Source organism: Phyllostomus discolor, chromosome 1 (assembly GCF_004126475.2).
Source record: "Phyllostomus discolor isolate MPI-MPIP mPhyDis1 chromosome 1, mPhyDis1.pri.v3, whole genome shotgun sequence".
In the NCBI taxonomy this organism is placed as follows: Eukaryota; Metazoa; Chordata; class Mammalia; order Chiroptera; family Phyllostomidae; genus Phyllostomus; species Phyllostomus discolor.
The window spans coordinates 94,437,763-94,463,229 of record NC_040903.2 but is presented as its reverse complement, the minus strand read 5'-3'; the positions used below and the strand labels follow the sequence as shown (position 1 = coordinate 94,463,229).

At 35.8% G+C, this 25,467-nt stretch overlaps 1 protein-coding gene and 1 long non-coding RNA gene across 7 annotated transcripts in view; one reads left to right on the top strand and one right to left on the bottom strand.

Moving 5' to 3' along the window:
- The window catches only part of PDLIM5 (PDZ and LIM domain 5), a 218,492-nt gene extending 193,627 nt beyond the window's left edge, over positions 1–24,865 (top strand). For all 6 annotated transcript variants that reach the window (XM_028505743.2, XM_036026317.1, XM_036026309.1 and 3 more), the window contains 5 exons: positions 3,736–3,892; positions 14,307–14,487; positions 16,872–16,992; positions 20,142–20,257; positions 21,601–24,865. In XM_028505743.2, the coding sequence (XP_028361544.1) occupies positions 3,736–3,892; positions 14,307–14,487; positions 16,872–16,992; positions 20,142–20,257; positions 21,601–21,690 (665 nt within the window). In that variant the 3' untranslated portion in view covers positions 21,691–24,865. The remainder of the gene's footprint in view (positions 1–3,735; positions 3,893–14,306; positions 14,488–16,871; positions 16,993–20,141; positions 20,258–21,600) is intronic.
- Positions 8,194–9,184, bottom strand: LOC118500664. The gene is made up of 2 exons (XR_004903242.1): positions 9,031–9,184; positions 8,194–8,677 (listed from the first exon to the last, which is right to left on the bottom strand). It is a non-coding gene; the product is annotated as an uncharacterized LOC118500664 (long non-coding RNA).
- Positions 24,866–25,467: the final 602 nt, after the last annotated feature.

Sequence of the window (25,467 nt, the reverse complement as noted above, 5' to 3'; positions counted from 1 at the left end):
AATTCAATAAATTTGAAGTGTTTTTAGTCACTGCTGCCTGTGGAAGACTGTTTTCTCTGTATGGTCATCCATTCTCTACAGAATTCTAAAGGAGGCAGGGCTCATTCGTGGCGCTTTCCCACTCCCAAGACCTCACGTGTTTACACCTCCCTGTCCCCGATAAGCCAAGTGAGCAGAGGCCGGCAGTTGGCACTTGATGGCTTCAAAGTTGCCATTCCTGTGCTTGAGTAGTGAGAAATTCAGTCTGAAGAAATGAAACATCATTTTACTCATACAGGGAATAACTGGGTCTTGGAAATGTTCAGGGCTTGGTAATTAACAGGCTTGTATAGCTTTGTGTGGGCCAGTGTGCTAGCAACACAGCAACAAAACAGAGGTGTGAGAACTTTGGTCTTATCCAAAGTGGTTAAAATGGGGCAGGAACAGAAAGCAAGGCTTTTCTTCACCATAAAGGAACAGCAGTTAATATAGAGCCTTTTTCTAGGTGCTTAGGATGATCAGATGTTTCATGTGTAAGAATGGCTTCTCATGTTAAGTGAGTTAGTTCCCCATGTACCTTCTCCTTGAGGCCTGGGCCAGGTGGCTTATGTCCCATTTTACAATGACCGATACAGAATTACCACACTGTTTTATTGCTAAAACTGTCTCAGTGACTAAGTTCTTTAGGGCTTATGCATAGATAATGTGATAAAATAAAGGCATGTTGCAGATGAAAGAGTTTGACTCTCTTTGAGGTCTGATTTTCAGATTTTTCAACTGGTAACTTTCCCAGTGTTTGAAATCCTGAACCCATTCCACATTTTAAAAATCTATACCTTAATATTCTCTTTTAAAAAGGCAAAATGATAGTGATTTAGAACCTTTCCTTTTTCATTTGCTTGTTTTTTTTTTCCCTCTGTGTTTAAGGCAATGTTCTGGTAATGGGTATAGTTTGTCCTTATTTTTTAAGAGCTTGTCATTGAGTTAGGAAGCAAAAGATACTACAGGTCCTATAAGTAAATAGCAAATAAATTATATAGGCAGGGTTGTTAATAGATATTAAAGGGAGCAAGAGAACACTTCTAGCTGGGATGGTCAGGAAATACTGAGGACAGAAATGGAACTTTCATGAGGTTTGCAGAATGGGAAAACTGAGCAGCAGAGGACAAAGGGATGTTTCATTGGCTGAGGATCACAGAAGCAGCAGGTGACGTAACATGTTCAGGGGACAGTGAGTGGATGATAGCATGGTATTTAGGAGCATACTCCGGAGCCAGACTGCCCAGATCCAGGACTGCCCTTCATTTTGTATTTGAACTCGGGCAGCTTTCTTAACCTCCCTTTGCCTCCAAGTAAAAAAGTGGTACTGATCATGCCTAAATCATAGGACTGTTGTAAGGATTTGAGAATAGTGCCAGCACAAGTTAAATATTAAAGAACTGTAATCAAGTATGATGATGATGACAGGGATGATGACTCATGTTGGTGAGTGTAAAAGGCAAGATTATAAAGAAGATTGGAGTGAGCCTGCTAAGGGACCAGACATCAGGACTGCACATAGTTCACAGTGGGGAGTTACTGGACCTTTATAAAAAAAAGAATACGTGATCAGACTAGTGTATTTGGGAAAAGAATCTAGAAGAAGAAGTTGAAGAAGAGACTGGCAGCAGAGAGACTGCTTTGGAGAATTGCAGAGATCTGGATTGGAGGGATTCAAAACAGGGCTCCATGGCTAGAGATGTGTACCGATTAGAAAGAAGGGACAGACCTTCTGTCCCTTACAAGGAAGCACTTGTAATGAAATCGTTGTTAGCATCTGGAGACTGAGTGTCAGGGAAGCAGAGGGCCATGTCTGAGTAAGTGGGAAAATTCAAACCATAGAACTTCTTAGGAAGAGCTGGCAATGTGTGCAAGAAGGTCAAAAACATTTTGCATGCCGTGAACATAAAGATAAGAGCAAGATTTGGCACTCTCCGGTGCTCCAAGAGAAATCAGACCTGGAAACCCACAGAGGCAGCAGTTGTGCTGTGTGAGTAAATGAGATAACAAGGAAGAGAGTGCACCAAGTGAATATTACAGTAATTTTCTTTCCCGTTTCTACAAGAGAGAGTATGAGTTTAAGAGAATGAAAACATATTCCGAGTCCAGGTGACTCACTTGAAACATGGGCAGTAGTAGAGTTCCCTGGACTGTAAAGTGCCATTTCACAGCTCCAGTGCCAGGCAGAACACCGTAGATGTGCTAAGTGTTTATAAATGCCCACTTTCTGGATCTATGACTAACAGGCTTCATTCTGGTGAAGGAGAATTATTCTCTCACTTATCCTAATTAATCTTACTCAGTTTTGACCACACCTTTAATATAGATTATTATACTGTCAATATATATCTATCAATATATACACATGTGTACACACACACTTTGTTAATTTGTATTGTGTGTGCTTTTCTAAAAAGCTCTTCCGTTTAAACCTCTTTACTGTACATTTTTTCTCTTTCCTTACAATTTTACTTGCTTATGAGTAAGGAGCCGACCTTCTGTTGGTGTCAGTCCTTTATAGTCCTGCATTCGTTCACATATGTATCGCTTCCAGTTTATTTATTCATTCGTTCATTTATTCCAGACACAGTATTAATTGTGAGGGTAATGAATAAGACATAGTTCCTACCCTTAGTGAGCTTACTATGTAGTTGGAGAAGAAGGCAGATAAGCGTAGTAGAAACAATAAAACCATTCACAGAAAATTATGGGAACATTGAAGAGAAACATTTCATTGGGATTATGGGGAGGGAGCAGCAGGGAGAGGTAATTCAAGGAGGATTTTTTGGAGCAATTGATTTTTGGGCTGAATCTTATATAGTAAGCAGCGGTTACTAAATAAAGAGGAAGAAGCATAGAGAAATGACAGGAAAGACCCGTTCACAAGAAAAAGTGAGGCAGTTTGTATTGCTGTAGCATAAACCAAAAGGCAGAGAGAGTGCTGAAAGGTGACGCAGTGGAGCAGGCAGAGACCACTGGTGGACCTTGTATGCAGAGATTAGAAGTATATACTATATTCAGTGACTGAAGAACAGGAAAACCCTAAAACAGCGTCTGTGACCAGGCCATACTGCAGTCTTAGGTGGAAGTTGGGAGTATGAACTTGTGGAGGGTAAGACAGTTTGGTGACTAGTCCATATGGGAAACATTGAGGACGTAAACCAGCACAGTATTGTAGAAATGGAGATGAGGAGGCAAAACTAAGAATTATTGTGATTTTAAATGATCAGAACCCACTATAACCACAGATGAGTGAGAAGAAGGTCCCAGGATGCTTCTATTGTAGCTACCTTATATAACTGGACATCTGATTGCACAGTCTTCTTAGGTAATACAGGACGAAAGAGAATAGATAACAATAAAGAGTTGTTATTTTCAACCCACTGAAATTTTTAATGCGCCTATGGTATATTTCAAGTTAAATTTAATGAATGGTTAAAGATGCTGTGAATATGTACCCTAACTGTATCTCCTCTTGGAAGCAGAAGTATTTCTTTTTCCAAAACATGTTGTGATACATCTGTCATAACTCTTGATGTTATAATAATCCTTGATTTTCCTTTTTATTTATCCCTGTAGTCAGTCTAGTGTTTGCTACATAACCTCTTAAATGGGAGTGAGTGAATAGATTATTTTTAAAAGTATTATTATTTATTAGAAAAAGTTTGTATTTGGCTTACTCTCATTCTGATTGTTTTTTTGTGTTTTAACTCCTAGCACCTTCCACTGGAAGAATCTCAGGTGCAGCACCACCAGCCAACTCAGCTGTGGGGCAGCCCCAGCCAAGCGACCAGGACACTTTAGTGCAAAGAGCTGAGCACATTCCAGCAGGGAAGCGCACTCCAATGTGCGCCCACTGTAACCAGGTTATCAGGTTGGTTGTTTTGGAAATTTCTTAGAAGTACTTAATACCAATGTGAATATTTTTAAATATTCTGATTCACAATTTTACTAGGGAAAATATTCTTGCCATATTTTTATATAAGTTGTTATTGAAGTAGATAAATATTAATACATTTCTTGGAATCTATTTTAATGAAAAGTACTTCTCGGCCCTTGAAATGAGAACTAAAATATTATTTTTTTCAGTTTATTAATTTCTAAGAAAAAATAATGATTAATGTCACCTATCAGAGAATAATAAAATTTTAAGCCTCGAAGGGATCCTGAACATCATTTATCCAAACTTCATTATTACAAATTGTAAGTGAGGACTTTTCATTTAGATGAAAAATAACTACTGACAGAACATAAAGAACTTTGAGTCCTATAGGGAAGAAGATTGGCTTTTTGAACCCCTAAGCACTGAAAAATATAATTACCTTCAGACTATACATAAATGCTTTAAATTTTAGATGAGATCATAACCTGCTTCTTTATATTTTTATCAAAGTCTCTATTGTCTCTTAAATTCCGAGTAGGAAAAAAGGCCTGGACCTTAAGTGAGTATACTGTACTGGCACTTAGTAAATCTCTGAGCATTCCTTACTAAGCAGCTTTGAAGATGTTATGAGGTAAAGGTGTGAATGGTGACTGTGGGATCCCACCAGCAGGTCCTCGTTGACACTCTGTGAGTCACCTTGTTGGCAGTAACAAATGATCAGTCGAAATGACTGCTCACGCTCTCTCCTCATTTTTAATTTACCGTTTTGAAATAGTTGAAACAGAGGTTCTCTAAAGTTAAATGAGGTTAAGACTTTTCCCCTCTTCGATTACATAATTATTGCTTAGGATAATGTGTCTTGTTAATACTGAAACTGGAGCCCAAGCCTTAATACTTTCTTTAAAAATCAAGTATAAATACTCTTCTCCTGGACCCACTGTTTAATAATAAATGAGTTGAGAACACAGCACACAATACATGATTAAAAATGAAACAACTTTATATTTTAAAGGTAGTCCATGTTTATTGTGACATTTCAAAAATATAAAAAAACTGAAAGCAAAAATAAAAGTTCATTCATAATTCTACTTCCTAAGTGAGCCACTGTTAGTATTTTAAGTCACACTTTTAAGACACACACACCTGAGGACAGATTTTATTTGCAGAAATGGAATTATAATATACTTTGTGTAAACTTATTTTTCACTTAAATTGTAATATTGTCCACAGTGGGTGGTGTCTGCTTACTAAGAGTTAGCCAGTAGCAGCAGCAGCAGTAATAGTGGTTATGAGGAGAAGGAACTCAGCAGAGGTTCCCGCAGTCCTGCACCGTAACCAGCACTCAGAGGCGCTCAGTGAATGTGTGACCTGAGCAGATTGCATGTGACTCTAGACCCACTCAGGTTTCTGGCCGTAATATTGATTCAGTTGCAGTTATTTTGCTAAAAGTACTACTCTAGTGTGATATTGCTACTTTACCCTAGTAAATAAAACACTATACTTTTTTATTTTATAAAATTTATTGGTGTGACATTGGTTAATAGGGTCATACAGGTTCCAAGAGTATATTTCTATGATGCACAATCTGTATGTTGCGCTTGTGCTCACCATCCAAAGTCAAATCACCTTCTTTTACCATCTATTTGGCCCCTTCACCCTTTTCTAACACTCAGGCCCCTTCCCTCTGGAAACCACCACACTGTTGTCTGCGTCTGTGAGGTTCAGTTTTATATCCCACATGAGTTAATTCATATGGTCCTCAGCTTTTTCTGACTGACTTATTTCACTTAGCATAATAAAACACTTTTTAATTACTCACTGTATTTAGTTGTTATATTTTTAGGTTTAATTTTTTAATTTTTATTTATTGATTTGAGAGAGAGAGAAACATCAATTTCTTTTTCCACTTATTTATTCAGTGGTTGCTTCTTGTAAGTGCCTCTGATCAAGGATCAAACCCACAACTCTAAGAACGTCATACAGGAATGACGTTCTAACCAACCCGGCCAGCCAGCCAGGGCTTTAGGTTTAATATTAATGAAATAAAATGTTCAAGCTTGTCACATTGCTTCTGTGAGTTACAGTACTTTGGTTCGGTAGACTGGTATTTAGGAATACAATGTGGTGAGCACAGATACCCTTTATGGAGACAGGAGTCACTGCTTCTTGTGTACCTGTTGTAAGCAAATAATTAGGTAGGTTAGCAAAATGTCAAACCATTTCAGTTGCTTATTCATGTTGTCTGATTTATCAAATTCTGTGACACCCTGTAATCACTACTAGCAGCACATCTGAAAAACTTACAATGGATAGAAATTATATCCCCACCCCTGCCTACCTTATTTCAGTTTTAATACTAAACCAGAATGAAATTTTAGTGCACGATGTTCTTGTCGTGTGAAATAAATTATGTTAATAACATGAATGGCCATCACTTATTGCTCCCTCATCTGTTAAATTTTATATTGCTCTGGATTACCCTAGCACTTGTTATCAGTTAAACATTAAAGCTTCATTTATAAGGAAACTAATAGGAACAGGGATTAGTTCATGTCAAGATCTTCTAACAGTAATTAACATAACACATTTGCCTGGTGCTCAAATGCCAAAGCAACTTGAATAGACTGTGGTCAGTTCAGAGACCTAGTCAAAGCATAATTCTAGTTCTTGGCCTCAAACACCAGTATCACTTACCAAAGCAAGGAGGCGTTGGATCAAGTGACATTCTCTTGTACACCTGTTTTAAAAACAAGCTGCACACAGACTTGATACTTTCAGTGTAGAGTATTGCAACCTGGCAAACTCTAAGAAGTTTAAGATTTTAGAATTTGTATTGTTTGTTTTCCACAGTATAATTTATATTGTTTATTTTATATTTATTTTCTTTTTTAAATTTTATTTTAATCATTGTTCAAGTACAGTTTTCTGTCCTTTACTCCCATCCCAGCCCACCCACTCATCCCTCCCCACTCCCTCCCATTTCCACCCCCCCTAGTTTTTGTCCATGTGTCCTTTATATTTGTTCCTGTAAACCCTTCCCTATTTTATATTTATTTTCTAAATATTTTACATTTTCAAACATTTTTAAATAAATCCAAACTAAGGCAAAGTTTGTGTTTTATTTTATTTTTAGCAAAGTAAATTGTTTTTGGAAAAAACCTCAGAAACCTATATCACTGAATATTAGTACTGAACTGGCTATCTCTTATAGAACATATTTAACTTAAAACTCTATAAATCATTTTATTTTGACCTAATACTTAAATTTTTTTGGTTTATTTGAATCCTGAAAAGATTGTGAATATTCTGCCTAAATTGTATTATTTAGGCACTACTTTGATTAGTTGGTTGCTTTTTATAGATGACTAGGGTGTTACGATTTAGGAAATTCTGCTGAAGCTTTGATTAAGTTTGCTATGAACATTTCCAATTCATTATGATAGAATTTCTTCCACTCTTTTACTCATGAGTAGATCAACTGTTGGAATGCTGGCATAATAGGGAATCAGAAAATCAGCCTAATATAGCCAGAATCACATTTTAGTTTCCATGGTAGAATGGGCTTATGAAAACGCTGGATTATTTCTTGACTGTTACATCTAGTGGCATTAAAATGGACTGACCACTTGTATTAATTATATGGAATTAAATGGACCATTCATGTTTAGCTCCTTAGCATCTTTGTGAAAGAAGTAAGGGATTTATGGTGCTTGAATTTCTTCTTAGATAGGGAATGCTTTTCAAAAAATAGCCGCATTACTATTGTTCTGCTTTTGCCTGCATTACAGCCCCAGAACAATCACGTTCAGTCAACCCATAGTTAATTCTAGTGAGAAAGAGAATTTTAACATTACTGAATTATTTCTTGCTCAGTGACTTTCATATTTTTCTCCTAAGGAGAGGTATCTCAGTTACCCCAAGGAGAGGCCAGCAGAGTGTTTTGCCTGTCTCACCATCCATTCCAATCTCTGAACACTCCTTTATTAATAGGTTTTATTTATTTCCCTTTCTGGTTAAGATTTTACTTGAAAATAAAAGGTTTCTTGGTTTAATGTGTTAATCCCTTAATTTAAGGAAATGACCAAAGATACAGAACAAGAGTTCAGATTTATGGTATTGAAAAACTGCTGTTTCCTTTGCCTAAATTCTCTCTCCTGAGATATTTGCATTGCTCACTTTCTTCTCCTTCAGGTCTTCACTCAATTATCAGAGTATTCCTGGCCACTCCCGGCCGCCCACATATAGTCTCCCTATCTTGCATCCCTGCTTCATTTTTATCCCCAGCATTTAAAATCTAACATACCATGTATCGTATTTATCTGTTTTGTTGTCTCTCTCCACGATACTGGAATGTAAGTTCTGTGCAAGCAGGGCTTTTTCTGGCTTTGTTTCTTGGTATCGTCTCTGCTCCCAGAACAGTGCCTGGCACTTACCATCACATTTAGTAAATGGTCAGTTGATGAATGAACTTTTAAAAAATATTTGAAGGAACACATGCTATTAGCCTTGCCCAACTGAAATTATATTCCACTTGTCTTATTATATAAAATGACATTTCTCCTGATTATCTAATTTTATAATAACCTTGATATAAATTGACTGTAATTGCCTCCAGTAAACTTGTTTTTAAATTATCAATTAATATTACCTTTTTTAGACCTTGTTCTTTTATGCACTATTATGTTTGGGTTCATTTTACCTATGCATTTATTCTTAAGGAGCATGTCCTTCATTTCTTTCAAATTAAAAAAAGCTATTTATAAGTGCCCTTACCACCTTTTATTTTTATTTTTTTAACATGTTTATTTTTTTATTTTAATCATTGTTCAAGTACAGTTTTCTCCCTTTTACTCCCAATCCAGCCCACCCACCCAACCCTCCCCACTTCCCTCCCAATACCACCCTCCCCCTAGTTTTTGTCCATGTGTCCTTTAAATTTGTTCCTGTAAACCCTTCCCGTTCTCCCCTGAAATTCCCTCTTCTCTCCCCTCTGGCCACTTTCAGCCAGGCAGTGAAAGATAAATACCATATGATCTCTCCTTTAACAGGAACCTAAACAACAAAACAAAGAAACAAGCAAAATATAACCAAAGACACTGAAACAGAGGACAGGCTGAAAGCCTTACCACCTTTTAAAAGCAGTCTCTTAAAGGACTATGAATTAAAGATGATACTATGGAAAACACATGGAATTTCCTCAAAAAAATTAAAAATGGAACTGCCTTTTGACTCAGTGATTCCAACAGTGATAGGATTATACCTTAAAAATTCTGAAACACCAATTTGAAAGAACTTAGACATGCCTGTATTCACAGCAGCACTGTTTACAGTAGCGCTTGGAAATAGCCCAAGTGCCCATCAGTAGATGAGTGGATTAAAAAAAAACCCAACTGTGGTATATTTACATAATAGAATACTATGCAACAGAAAGAAAGAAGGAATTCCTACCTTTTGCAACAGCATGAGTGGAACTAGAGACTATTATGTTAAGTGAAATAAGCCAGTTGGTGAGAGACAAGTACCATATGACCTCACTTATAACTGGAATCGAATGAACAAAATAAACTAATTGGAAAAATAGAACCAGAGACATAGAAACATGGAATAGACTGACGGCTGTAGGAGGGGAGGAGGGAGCAGTTAACCGTGGAAGAGATTAGTCAAAGAACATGTTTGAATGACTCACGGACATGGACAAGGGAGAGGGGAATGATTGTGGTAGAGAGGGGTGGGCTGGGTAGAGGGGGGCAAAAGGGAAAAAATTGGGGCAACTGTAATAGAATAAGAAGAAAAAAGAGAGAGAAAGAAAGACAATTAAAGAAGTATTTTTGTATGTTCTAAATTGGAAAGTTTTGGAATAATCCAGTGGAAATGAATTAAGTGTGTCAAAAATACAATGTTTCTAAACTTGGGGGAAGATTTTTAATATTTCTAATTTCAAGTATTGTAAATCACAAAAGATAGTCACTTTATTCCCTCTCTTTTACTCTTTTCTCTTCCTGCATGTGTGTTTGTATATATTTGTGACTCTGTGTGTGTTGTGCATTTTCTCCCAATAATCTTTTCTATTTCATTTTGTTTTTCGAGCTTTGTTGTTCTTAGACTGTTTTCTCATGCTAGGCCCTTCCTAAAAGTTGAGCGTAATATAAACTAACTTATACATTTTCATTATATATTACACCTAGTTAAGTAGAATATCAGCTTCCATATTTATTTTTGAGCACAAGAGTTCTTTTTTATGTGACGTTTAACATCTATTGGTGCAGTAAGTCTTGGCCAAATAAAATTTTTAATCTATAATGGCTGGGCCTTGGAGGGTCCTGCTCTACAGTTCATTATCCACCATAATCTTAGGAAAGTTGCCTATCTTCTACAATGTTAGCTTCATCTGTTTTTACGGAGTTAATGTATGTCACTGAGAGTTGTGAAAATTAAATAATAAAGGGAGGCAAGAAGTAAGCATTTGATTTCAAAGTTAAATCCCTGCTAGATTGTACCTGTTGGAATTTGCAATTCCTTTCACTTTTCTACTGTAAACTTTTCTTTTCCTCTTAGCATCCTTCCCTATCTCTTCTCTCATATTGTTTTTTTCCTTTTTGGCATAAGTCTCACAGAAGATAAACAGGATAAAAAGTTTCATGCCCTAGCTCTTCTCTCAGCCAGTCAGGGCTTTAACTCTCCCCCTCCCTTCCTTTGTCAGTCAACAAGTATTTAGTAAGTGCCCAGGAGGTGCAGAGTATCATAAGAGGTGGCTGAATACTTAATTCCATTTGCAGTTATCCAAGCCTGTCATTCTACTTTAAAGATGGAAACCCAATCCTACACAGAACAAGAACTTTCTTCAGTGTTAATCCTGTGTTAATGAATTTGTTAAATGAGTCTCTCCTGACACAGAGAAGAGAGTACTTTGTTATAAGTAGAAGATTTTATTGTTTAATCTGTTTATATCTTCAATGGCATTGATGGAAAAGACTCTTCCAGTGTAGCCAAGGGATATCACAGTAGGCCAGTATCTGCCCAGAGCATGTTTGGTAAAGAAAAAGGAGATTTGGCAGGAGCAGGGGTCATCTTCAACTCACTTTTTAAAGGTGCAGAGGGAGTTTCTTTATTATTGTTAGGATCTTTCACTATTCACATTTCATAAACTAAAACAATATCTTAAAATTACACTTTTGGTGGACAATATTACTGTTTATTTTTTGTAGTGGATGTTAGTCCAGAAAGCTTTCAAAAACACTTTTAAGAATACATGAAATATCACCCTGGCTAGTGCAGCTCAGTGGATTGAGCACAGGCTGCAAACCAAAGCATTGCAGGTTTGATTCCCAGTCAGGGCACATGCCTGGGTTGCAGGCCACAGCCCCCAGCAACCGCACATTGATCTTTCTCTCTCTCTTTCTCCCTCCCTTCCCTCTCTAAAAAAGTAAATAAATAAATAAAATCTTTAAAACAATTTAAAACAAAAACTTAAAAAAAAAGAATACACAAAATGCAAGAAAATCTTCTAAATTGCAAAAGGGAACAAAGCAAGCATGAAAATCTTGAATGGAACCATTGAAAATGAGCACTGGACAGAAATTTTTCATTGTGACTGGGTAAGACCTGCAACGTTGACTTACATACTTGCTGTGGTTGGACTAAATTTGGCTTTAAGTGTTCAAACAGTAGACAAAAAATGGAGTTAATTTTCCCAAGTACTGTACATTGAGTTGAAAAGTAATTCTGTTACTCAGAAGAAGCAAAACTATTCTTGTTGCAAAAATCTGAAAAGAATTTCTCCAAGGAATCCATGTGAAAATGGCCTTGTGTGATCTAACAAAGAACACTTTCAAGCAGCAACTTGCAGGAGGAGCTGAGATGGATTCCGCAGAGCTCTTTCCTGTGGTGAGGGTCAGTGAAGACTGATGGTGTCCTGCTGAACACTGGTCATTAAAGGAATGATTCTGTGGAATGGGTCTGTCTCAGTTGCAGAACCCATCACTCTGCTGGTCTGAGCTGATCTCAGCACACATTTTAGAAAATCTAGAAAATAGATGTTATGGTCCTCAATCAATTTTTCTTAAATGTCTTGTTTTTTGTTTTTTTTTTTTTTTTTCTCGAATGAACTTTATTAACGGCCTGGTAGCACTGATAGACATGTTCCAGGAATAAAGCTCTTTATTCCACACATATAGTAACTAACCCCTTGCTTTAACAGAATGTGGAGTTTGAGGTTAGTTGACTGCTTTTGCAAACTGAGAAGACTGTGCGTGCTGGCCTCAAGGGGCCATCCAGGCTCATGGAGGAACTGAAGATGTGCTCTTATAAAAAATTCACCCCAGTAAATTGTACTGAACTACTTTAATGTCCAGACCAACGTTACGGTCACAAAAAATTTAGCTTGGCAGATTTTTCAGGCATATATAGCCAGGTACCCACCTGGTGGAAAAGCTTAGACTTCTCATAAAACTTTGACTAGCTTTGAGCATTTCAACTTCTTGGTTTATATTTGAAGGAAAACTACTTGCCAAATACATACTGAAAAAAAGTGAAAGAAGGAACTTGTTTAGCAGGACAGTTACTTATAAACCAGTTTGAAACTGAGAGACAACCTACTGCAAGTAACATACTTGGTTACATAGGGAATCTGTAGCCCTTCCTCCTTCTGGCAGGAATCAGCTAACAAAGGCATTCTTTGTTAAGTGATAATACAACCAAAGTACCCTAGAGTTTAAAAGATAATAATAACTACTTGTCTCAAGTACTAAGAGAGCTGCATGCACTAGGTTATACAAATGGCATATTATAGAATTAAGTACAAATTGGTAGTTTACAAAATGGTCACAGGGATATAAAGTACAGCATAGGGAATGTAGTCAATAATACTGAAAGAACTATGTATGATGCCAGCTGGGTACTGGAAATATTAGGGGAAGGGACACTTTGTAAAGTATATGATTGTCTAACACTATGTTGTACAACTGAAATTAATACAGAATAACATTGAATGTAAACTGTAATTGAAAAATAAAATGTTGTGTCTTTTAAGAAAAAGAAAAAAAAGAAACAAAAAATGGAGCTAGAAAACACCCACTTATACCCTACAGAACACATTTGAATCATTCAAGTGCCTTTCTACTTCCTTGACTCCTTCAGAATTAGGTGCGGGTTCCTAGTAAACATCAGTGTATATTTGCAAAGAATTCCCAATGGGAGATAGCTACTGAATATCAGAGGCTAAAATAAGTGCTTTAACTTTATGCTGCTTATTACTGTGACTCTTCTTATTAGTAATGTGGCTGGAAGTAGGTATTTAATAGTAATAACAGTTACCCTGTGGTGGCTCAGTGATGGTGCCTGATGATAATGAGACCAAAGGCAGAGAGTATCGGCTGACTGGAACAGTGTGCCAGGATTCGGGACATTCAGCTTCTGGCCCTCACTCAGTCGGAGATTTTTATGGTATTTGTCGTATCTTTTGAATATTCTGTATCTCAGCTGCTCCATCTGTTAAACTGAGGGCACAATAACTGCCCTGGTCTATCTCACAGGAATGCTGCGCAGATAAATTAGATCAGTGTTAATGTGCCTTGGAGGTAAAGCTGCTCTATGAATAAAAATTAGTGTGATGTTACTGAAAAGAAAGTTATAGAGGCTAGAATGGTTAAGCTCTGCAGGCTTCATGACTAGATAAGACTTCATACTGAATTCCTGTCCAGCAAACCAAACCCTTATCAGTTCATGACTGTATGATATTTAATGGGAAAAATCTCTTTACAAACATTTGTTACCTTGATATAAATGTGCATTAAAAACAAGTCATGTTTGAATTAAATAAAACCTTCCTAAGTAGCTTCAAACAATCTCTGATACCCAGTTTACAGTTTCTGTAGTCCTTTTGGAGGTTGATGATTTGATATGCTTAATAAAGTTAAGAAATATATGAAACTATGTGTAGGGAAGAGAAATTGACTGGAATATTTTATTGGATAATATTATATTTAAGGTCCTGACATTACCAAATTAAGATTTTCCTTTTGTTTATTTTATGGAAATGTCAAACTCTCGCCTCTGCTTAAACCACATTTTTTCTGGTTGTTTTCTGTCACAGTTAACATCCTCATTCTCAGTCATAATCATGATACAGATAGACTCATTCATTAGAACTCAAAAAACGTAACTACCCAATCTCTTGCAGATAGAATAACAGGGGAGGGGGCACATGGCCTTTCAGTGCTCTTACTCCTCCTCTCTTTTCACATGAATGTGCAGGAAGTCCCTATGTAAAATGACATGGGTTCAGTCCCTGAGAAGGAGAATTATGCAAGCATTTAATTGTTTGGATATTGTATAAAAGAGAATCCTATCCAGGCAAACTTTAGAAACTTTGATTCCTGAGCCAGCTTGATCTCTTTACTTCTTTCAGGGGACCATTCCTAGTGGCGCTGGGAAAATCTTGGCATCCAGAAGAATTTAACTGTGCTCACTGCAAAAATACAATGGCCTACATTGGCTTTGTGGAGGAAAAGGGAGCCCTGTATTGTGAGCTCTGCTATGAGAAGTTCTTTGCTCCTGAATGTGGTCGATGCCAAAAGAAGATCCTTGGAGTAAGTATCAGAAATCTCTTTATTCTGAGTGAATTTTAAAGCACAACAATTGTTGTTATGAACCCCTTCCATCATTGTTTTCATCAGTAATTATTGCTGTAAAGCAAAACTAAATAGACCTCTGTAGATCGGACTCATGGGGCCAGGTTGTCTTTGGTTTTGTGTTGTCGAGTACTGGTTTGTCTGGTGAAAGTCTAGCCACTGAGAGGGAAAAATAATTCACTGTGGGTGTACTACCTCAACAGGACCCTGTTTGCTCGGGAATGAAGAGGTCGTACAGGACCACACACATCAGAGTTCTCAGAACTGACACCTTCACTGTTTTAAATTAAATTCCATAGCTTTTATAAGAGCAGCATTTCCCTATTTGTCAGGGTTCAAGCAGAGGGCACAGATCTCATGAAATATATAAAACAGGCTTATAAATGATATGTTTTTCTTGAATGCATATAATGTTTAAAAATATAACCTGTTTTATGAGAGCATACCTGTATAGAAAAATAATAAAACCACACCTTTTTAAATTTTTTTGCATAAAGGGAGTAATTTAGGTGTCGGGTACATAATAAATAATAGTGAATGAATGAATTTCCCACTCTGCAATACCCAGGTTGCAATTACCAAATAAGAGCCAGGCATTTCCTATGGGTGACCAGGAGTTGGAATTTTACTTTAGAAGCAGCCAAGTTGCCTGTTCTCCTATGAAACTCATACAACTAATAGGAAATTTGGACATAGCATTGCTGAATTCTAATATTTCCAATATGAAAATATAATAGTAAAACTCTAAATTCATATCAAGAAAAGTTAGCATGGATTATAGAGTAGTCTTAGACTATAGTCATTTTAGACTATATCATTAAATATATCTAAAACTTTGAGGACACTGAGAAATTGTAAATATACCACATGAAATGCCATGTGAACTATTAATTTGTACAATATATTAGGAACAAAAGTATAGAATGATTCAAGCTGTACCTTCCCAATGACAATTAATAAGTAGAATACATTATTACTGTTTTAGTATATAAATCTATTCTATGAATTCCAGAATAATTAATAAAACAAAGTCAAGGAACAGTCTCGGAACCAAAACAGGTTCTGGGAAATGGAAACCTGACACTCATTGCTTCAGAGATAGGCATGAGCTTCACCAAAAGGACAGATTCCCTGGACTGTGTTTTAGTTATCTGAGTACCTATTAAAGAAGGGATAGTAATCTGTCTAAAGTATGTAAAGGGAAGCATTTGCTGGAAGCCTTGGGAAATGATTCGGTTGATTGTACATTTGTTGTTCATGGTCAACCGAATCATTTGGGGATCTAAACAACTGTCATTTCTTTTCACTGTCCTTCAGTAGTGAACTGTGGCATTTTCCATGGCTAATAATTTATTCTATATCATTTTATTTTGATAATATCTTTATTATAAGAGAAAATATTTCACTCTACAACAATTAGAAAATACAAAGAAAAAGTAAAGAATGAAAGTAAAATGACCTATTTACCATTCCCAGATAATTCTTGCTAACCCTCGGATGGATTTTCTTCCAGTTTGCCCCTTATAAGTAATTCATTTATAAAATAATAACCATACTTCGTGTATGGCATGCTGTTTTTATGGTAAATATTATGGAAAGAGTAAGTCTTCATGTTATTGACTATTCTTCAAAAATGATTTTAATGGCTCCATCTCTTTCTTTCAATTCAAAGAAATGATTCCTTGCAAAATTTTCCCAAAACTTCTGCTAACTAAAATCTGGCCCAAGTTTTTGGTACTTGGTATATTTAACTATAGGGCCACTGTTGACTAGAATCCTTGCTTCATGGTTTAAATTTTAGGTACTCTTTTGAGTGTACGCTTAGTACAGTCACAGCTAATTTCCCAAACCCTAAACATGTGCTAAACTGATTGGATCACACTGATTAGGTTATTGTTTCCAAAATGCACTGAAGTATAGGTTTGTTTAGTTTTTAAATGTTTGCCCTTTCTCCATGAGATTTTCAAGAAAATACTATGAAACTTTTTTAAGTTAATGTTTTCTGACACCTTTTGAGAGAAAACAGAATGTATTATATAGCAAGTGCTTATGAAATGCTTACTTTATTCACTGCTCAAATGTTTAAACAACACACTAATCATTCTTTATAAAGAAGTTTATCGATACTGTTTGTGAAAAATGCACATTATATAGTGCATCAGTTTAGACAATTTCTAAGCCTGTTCCTTCGAATCTCCTGTTACTTAGGAGGAAAGCTCAAGGCAAAGACAAAGCATGTGTATGTACTTTGTTCAGTTGAAAGGGCTGTATTGGTTGAGCTAGTTAAGTAAGTATTTGTGTATTGTCATCTTTTTTTACATCCAATTACCTTTCTATAACAGGAAGTCATCAACGCTTTGAAACAAACTTGGCATGTTTCCTGTTTTTTGTGTGTGGCCTGTGGAAAACCCATTCGTAATAATGTTTTTCACTTGGAGGATGGCGAACCTTACTGTGAGACTGGTAAGCTTCTGAAGCCATTAGTTTCTTAAGTTTCGAATGAGGGTAACGCATTAAGCCTATATTGCTGTGATGTGGAAAGGAAATATATTAGGCAAAATAGTTTTCCTAATTGTTTTAGGAACATTTAACGTTACCCTAAATATATGACAAAATAACTATGTATAATTTTATGTGACTGTCAAAACAGATAGCCCCAATTTAATTAAGAGACATGAGCACGCGTAAGCTTTGCTTAGGAGAAAAACGCTTTGTCTGAATCCCTGATAATTTATGGCTATAAATTCTGCCAAATCCTATAGCATTCAGCCACCTCTTAAAATTCAGTAAGTAAAATTTGAGTGATTATAAACATGACAAATATTCAATTTTTGAATATGATACTGATTTGCTCTTTAAGGCAATTTCCTTGACAATCATTTGGAATCCTTTGTTATTTTACCTGAAGGGGAGGGTAATCCTGGCTCTAGTTGCTCCCTCGGTAAAGTGAATTTTAATAAATTAGCTCTAAGGACCAGACATTTGCTTTATTACCTGAAATCTGGACACTTCCTTTTTCTCCCCAGAAGCTGTACTCGGACTTTCATAGCACTTATTCATTAATATAACCCTTACTTAGATTTTACTACTATGCATACATTTTTCAAAAATAAAATATTTTTCCTTTGTCATGCCTTCACTCACTATACTGCATTCCCACTATGGAGTTTTATTGTTCTACCTTGAATATCTGTGAGTGGTGTTGGAAGAAGGAAATATTCCACAATAGTCAAGTTAAAGGAGCAGGCTGCTTCTAATTTGAGGCTGGTCAACATCACTCAGTCCTTTTTTGCTCACTCAGTATTTTCTGATTTTCACCTTTCTCTTAGTTCCCTAGTTAGGACCAGTTTAGATCTATGTCACACTATCCAGTGGGAAGCCCTGCGGAAATCCCAGTGAATTGCCCCACAGGCTTTTATGGGACAGGTTGGCTACAAGCTGCCTATGCTGATTCAACCAGAATATTTTACATTTTGTAATGCCACTTAATTCTTCTGAAGAAAGAGCTTTTTGCTTGTTTGTTTTAGAAGCTTTATAAGGTATATGGACTAAATGGCAGATAGTCCCTATCTAGCCAAAACATGTAAAAAACTATTTAGCCTTAATATATTTAATATAGTGTAAGAAGTCCTATTTTTAAAACCCCAAAATTGAGCCCTGGCTGGTGTGGCTCAGGGGATTGCATGCTGGCCTGCGAACCACAGGGTCACTGGTTCAATTCCCCGTCAGGGCACATGCCTGAGTTGCGGGCCAGGTCCCCAGTAGGGGGTACATGAGAGACAAGCACACATTGATGTTTCTCTCCTCTTTCTCTCTCCCTTCCCCTCTGTCTAAAAATAAAATAAATAAAATCTTAAAACAGAAAATCCCAAAATTACTTATAGAGAGGGGAAAGCATTATTGAAGTCTATTTTACTGTCACTTCTGATCATCTTGGTCTGTTTTAGTTCTTTTCCTTTAACTTCCCAGCCTTGTTTTTAACCCAGCCTTCCACTATCCCAAAATCTAGTAGTCATCTGGGATTCTGCACTTTGCCTTATTCTCCCTATATCCAATTTAATTAGTAAATTCTAACATATACCTCCTGTATTTATGTCGAATTCATTTCTTTCTCTCCATGTTAGCCATCGCTACTAAATCCAACTCATTCTCACCCTTTGCCTAGACATTGTAATTGCCAACTCAACGTTATCTCTTCTGTTCCCCAGCCTTCAAATAGTAGTCACAGTAATATTTGTTTAAATGTGAATCATATTATTAACAGTTTCTGTTAGAGTAAAAATTGTGCCCCTGTGAGCACCTGCTTTGCTGACGTTACCTCCCACCACCTTACCTTCAGTCACTGGTTTCTAGGGGCCCATACAGCTGCTAAAATCCTTCCCACCTCAGGGCTTTTGTACTTGCTGTTTCTTCTAACTGGAATGTTCTCCCCGGGCTGTTCTCTGGTGGTTCCTCCTTTCTTTTTCCAGTCTCAACATAACCATTACCTCCGCAGAGAGGCCTTTCTAACCCTCCTATATAATATTATATTATATCACGGTTATTTTTTATCCCCCAGTTAATTTATATCACATCACTCTTTTCTTTCCTTCATGGTACTTTTTACAGTCTGAATTTGTTTGTTACTTATTTTTAAAATACAATAAATTATGACATTCTGCTCCCAAGAAGAGTAAAAGCACCATGAGGAGAGCAGCACATCAGTTTCCTTCAGCACTGTACCCCTGACCAGGGCCTGGAGCAGGGCCCGGCACATGGCAGGACTCTGTGGCTCTGTGTTGAACAAATAGTGAATATTGAAGATTGCTAAGAAAGGTGAATCAGGTTGCACAGGTGGCCTATTTTCTCTTCCAGCCCAAGCTGGGTGAAAATGTCCAAGGCCAAAAGGTGAACCATGAGTAAACACAAGTAGTGAGAGTAGCTGCATATAAGAAAATTAAAGTGCCTGTAAGTTCTAATTTAGTAATAATGAGAAATACCTTGTCAAACCACATTCTTCAGAAGGAAGTCCTATTAGTATTTTATAACTATAATCTGTGTCAAGTAAATAGTGTTCTCTGGCTAATGATTTTAAGCATGAAGTCATAAAATTGTAAGGAAAATATAGCAAAAAAACACTAGTGGCTAATATTGTAACATGGTCCAGCTAGAAACTCAGTCATGGAACTTTTTCATGGAAGTTGTCTTCCTCACCAAGTCAGATATGCTATAACATTTGCTAATACTAGTTATTTCTTTCTTGTTGAAGTTCATTGTTGCTAGTTATTGGAAGGTTTTTTGTATTGTATTGAAACAGTCATGTTTATTGATAACTTATGTGTTCTTGTTTATGTACACATATTTGGACATTTAAATAGTTGGAGAGAAATGAAAAGTATTACATGGAAAAATAGAATAAAGGGTGTTAAGTTGTGTAAATAGCACTTACCAAGGGTAACCTGAAACATGCCATGCATGTATCTCAAGCCAAATATTATGCCATCTGAAAATTTTCCAGTTACTAATAACTTCTTCATCTTCTCATTCAATTCCAAATTTGTTGCTGCTTTCTAGGAATTGTCATTCTAAAGCTCTGTCATGTTTAAATGATGTCTCCTCCTCCCCCAACACAGATTACTATGCACTCTTCGGTACTATCTGCCGTGGGTGTGAATTTCCCATAGAAGCTGGCGACATGTTCCTGGAAGCGCTGGGCTATACCTGGCATGACACTTGCTTTGTGTGCTCAGTAAGTAAATGCATTTCTGAACTAAAGGAGCATGGTATGGCCAATTCTAGCATACACACCGAATGGAATTAACAGTTCTTGTATCTTTCAATCCTTTAAACCTAAAAATACTTGTACAATGATTTTGAAAGTTGTTTATTAAAATTTTTGGCACTTTAAAAAATTACTTGGCATAGAATAAAATGCTTACTGTGTAGAGAATATCATGTTTTTAATACAGTTTTGTTTCCAAGGAGAAGCTATATATTTATTAAAATAGTAAGAGTCCTTTACTTTTTAAAAAAACTCTTTTATTGTTTTTTAGTAATTTTTAGAAGCATAAGTACTTCTTAAAATAGAAATAAATAATTATTTTAAATTAACATTGGAAGTTTCCTTTCGTAGCAATAGTCCATGAATATTTTTTCTTTTTGAGACTACAATAAACTTGTAGTAATATATTTACCTATTATATTTCATATTTTAATATTTTTCATGAGCATAGATTCAGAGATTAACATTAACCCAAGATATACATTTTTGATTTAGCAAGTATATATTTAATAAGGATGCTCTGTTCAGATGTTTGACTTTTTAAAAAATTAATATATCTAATAGTTTTCAATACCCAATGTATAAAGGGAACAAAGTCATGTTAATGGAAGTCGAATGATTATCCAAATGTTACCATTAAACTCAGTTTTGTTTATCTCATGCATCTCTTAGACATCATAAAATCTATTAAGTAATTTTTAGCAGATTTGCCTTCTATTCTCTTTAGAGCTTCTCATGAGCACTTTAATTAACAACGGCAATAGGAAAGACAAGAAGACATAAATGTGGATAGTTAACGGACTTTATAACCATCCAGCAACCAGATTTTGACCAGATTTTTTATTATAGGAAACTAAAGAATGTATTTTAAAAAACCTCTCGAGAATTCTATGCCTGTGTGTTTGGGGGCTTGGGAATGTTTGGTAAAGCGATTGTGTTGTGTTTTCTGTGTGAATGCCTTGGTTCTCTGGAACAGGAGGTAGATTAAAAGCATTGATTAGAATTTGGGAAGAGAAATTATATCAATATTTAGTGTGACCTCTTTGGGTGTTAATTTTTCATTAGGGCCAACTCCCAATAAAGAGAAATAATGATAAGTAATTTAAATAAATTAGAATGCATTCCAGAAAAAGTCATTCGTCATTGCTCTTGAAAAAGGAAATGAAGTAGAGTAATTGTGAAATGGTAGGGTGTCCAACATATCCAACTAAAGTGCTTTGTCATTGTATCTATTGGGTGAAAAATCATTTTCCCCTTCATGCATCCTTGATAAAATAATTATATTATCTCATATCTTACTTTTTTTCTAGGTGTGTTGTGAAAGTTTGGAAGGTCAGACCTTCTTCTCCAAGAAGGACAAGCCACTTTGTAAGAAACATGCTCATTCTGTGAATTTTTGAAAGTCAACATTTCAGAAGACAAGAAAGAAATTTGAAGAGAAAGAGGAGAATTAAAATTACCAATTGATTTTTAGATACAATACTTATATGGATATTTGAAAAATAATAGCAGGCCTGAAGGGATAAACTCCAGGTTTAAAAATGAAATCTATGAGGAAATACTTGGCTTCATAACATAAAGAGACAGTATGACACTTGTTATTACTTTTTCCCTATATTTTCTGCCCATAAAATAACTTTTATAAAACCCAATTTCCTGGTTGACTATTAAATTCATTTTAGAATAAATTAGTGAAGAATTAAATTTTAGAATAAAAACTCCAACCTCTGTGCTAAAATAATTATGCTTTCTTTCCTTAATAGGTAGTTACAAGTAAATCTGTAAAGGGCAATGAAAATGCCTTATACTTTATCTGTAAGTGACACATTGTATTTTTTAAAAAATAGTGCTTACCTTTAAAACTTTTTTAAAATAGGAGTTTAAATGGAGAATTTCATCAATAGTAGCAAGTATCCATTTTTTAAAACTGTGTGGATTTTTTTTTAATTTCCCAGTTGATCATTCCACTGAAGAAAGGACAATGAGATTTTTGATCAAAATGTGTCATTCCAATAAGAGATCCTGTATTTTTATACCCCTCAAAAGCCTCCATATATAGATCACAAATCTCAACCTTTTGCCTTTTATTAAAACATGACCATTTTTATTATTGTGTATGTTTTATCGCCTGTGGCAGTCAAGTGCCTTGTTTGCCTCTTCCTTCATGCTCTGATAAAGAGCTAATTGAACAAGTTGGACTGTGACAGTTTTCTCTCTTTGAAGAGAATAAACAGAAGAAATGTGATTGGGAATTATAGTAAATTAAAGTATTGGATCCAAAATATTCTCCTCCCCAAGTCCCCCCTTTTTGACAGTGAATCAGTTTCACAGTTGTCCTACTGACTGATGAACATTTGAGAGCTCTCTGCAGAATAATATTTTTTCTTAAATGCTCCATTAGAAAAATTTAAAATTGGTTTGTGGATGTGATAAAATCTAAATTGTGTTTTCCTTTTGATAGTTCTCTTTCAATAATAAACGAACCACTTCCAGATGTGATCACAAAGTTTGGAAAACTTGCACGCACAGCAGTCTGGTAGTAGAGGAGGGGAGCATGGTTAATTACCCAGAATGGCCTGTTGTTTGTGTTCTTCATCCGGGGAAACTTACACAGATGCCGCATGAAGACAGAAACAACTGAGGTAAAAATTGTAATAGATCCTATTGACATTTGCCCAATGAGAAAAGACATCACAACATTTGATGTTTTTCTCGTTGTTTCCAGAATGGATGAGAGTTCATGATCCCACTAAGTTATAGTTTAAGTTTGTTTGGAGGTGCTTTCAAATTTGAGATTGAGCCCCAGGTCCTTCCTCCCCCCATCACTTACTGATGACTTCACTTCCACTGTGTACGTGTTTGTTATAGAGAACGATTTTAGGCTACCATATTTGTTTAAGCTCCCTAAAAATCTTTCAAGGCATCTGTCCTGAAAGCTGTTAATTTGTGGTCTAGCAGATGTAAACTTTATGCAGATAATAATCAACAGGGGATAAAGAATGAGAAGGGTGACACAAAGTGGCAAACCGAATGCTTCCCCAGTGGCAACCCTAAGCCACCTTTTCACCCTGCATCTTGTAGGCAGGTGAGAAATTGATTGTTTTGTTTTTTTAAGTGCTGGAACTGAATTCTGTATTATTTCTCATTGCTGCTGAAACCACCTATAGAAGACGTACTAGCTAATATGCATTGTCGTATCTTAATGTCAGTCTTTCGCATTACACAATATAAAACTAGTTGGTGGTTTTGTTTTGGTGTGGTAGAATGTGTTGTTATTTAGTTTTGCCTTTATAGATTATATGCCAAGATAGTTTTTGACAAGTCAATGGCATTTGGGTATTTCCTTGAAAGAATTTTATTTGACCTGAATTTTTTATAAAATTATCTTACATTAATATATCATTCTATTAGATTTTTCCTTCTGCATATTATTCATAGAGTATAATGTTGGCATTTCTTTAAATTTTATCCTTAAGAGAATAACATTACTTCCTAATTTATCATTGTCATTGTGCTTTGTTCTGCTCTTCTCTTTCTATCGGTTCCTAAAACAGTTAATCCTATGAAATAAATATTGATTATAACCCATAAGAATCTCTGTATTTTCCAGTGGGTAATGCCATATTTAATACACCAGCATCAGCCTTTCAATAACTCAGGCAGAGCACTTTATTCTTCTGGTGAGCTCCCTGAATATTTATTTTCCTGATTATAAATATTCTATGTCAGTAGCATTTTTTAAATTATTATGTCTTTACTGTAGAGCTTTTACTTTTAATCTCTCTAGATGTATATGTTGCAATTCTGTACTTAGTACAATACAGATTAAAATCATAGTACGTGACTTTAAAGCATCCCATATTTGGACTTCCAAGTTTCAGGATGTTAGTAATAGGTTCAGACTTGAACATTTCTCTAGACTTACAGGGACAGAATGTTGCCCACTGAAGTAGCAACCTAAAAACAATCCCCTGTGCTTACGCTTGTAGTAGCTTACATGTTTCCTGTTGGTTCATGTAGAGTCTAAAACTAACATCTAATCATTTGATCAGTATTAAAACAAATAAGGGTTTAAATCTTCAAAATATTAGTGTAGCATTATGTTTAAAAGTTATCTACATCAAAAATGTATTTATGGTACCATTTTCAAGGAGTACTATAGTATGATCAATTTTATAGAAAGGAATTGCTTCCTCTCCCTGTTCACGTGTGAGTCTAGCAGTGGCGTGTTAACACTCGTTTGAGGTTTGCGGTTTAGTCATCCCTGTTGGAAGGAGAGGCTTTTCCGACGGGGAGGAGAAACACACTGAGCAGTTTTACACACATCCAGTGTGGCTTCAGTTCGTCACTCTTCATCCCCCAAATATTTTAAAGTATTGGGTTTGGATTCTCAATGTATCATTTGCCTTATCTATTTATCTCTATTTTCTGTTTCTTTACATTTTTAAGTTTGTATAATTATCTGTGCCATTTTGCTTTTGGATGTATTTTCTAATTTAAAAACCACGTAAGAAGTATAATCAGCATACTAATACCTTAATGAGCACATGATAAATAAATGGCTGCAGTGACGTAGACAGACTTCCCTGGTTTTTCTTGTGGGGTGGCAAGTGGTTTCTGCTGTCATGGGAAAAATCATGTTCAAAGGACAGGGAGAGATGTAATAACTCTCAAGAGAATCTCCTTATGATACTTGCTTAGCAAAATGTCCCAGAAATAAAATATTTGAAAGTATTGTCACATTTATTTTACTTCAATTCAGTTCTATGCTCTGCATGTGTCATACATACACAAATGTTTGTGGATTAGTTGATATGTAAGCTCTTTGTCTTTTTAAAATATTTATTACTGATATTATGTATTGGGATAACCTGCCATATCAAGCATTATATTGTATCATATATCACATTCAAACAACATTAAGTCATCTTCTACATTTTTACATTTCTCATCAACCAGGGCCCGTTACTTCATGCTTAACTCATCCCAGTCTCATTAGTGAACTTTTCTGTAACTAGGTAGGCTCACCTATTCCTCGTTTGTTTATTGGTTTGAGTAAGGTTTTTTTCCAACTGTGTAAAGTTAAGAGGAATGTTTCTGTCGCAGGCTGTATATTGGGAATAAAAGACAAATTCAAGTCTATTTGCTCACAGTATATTAAACTCCAGAAGCCAAAC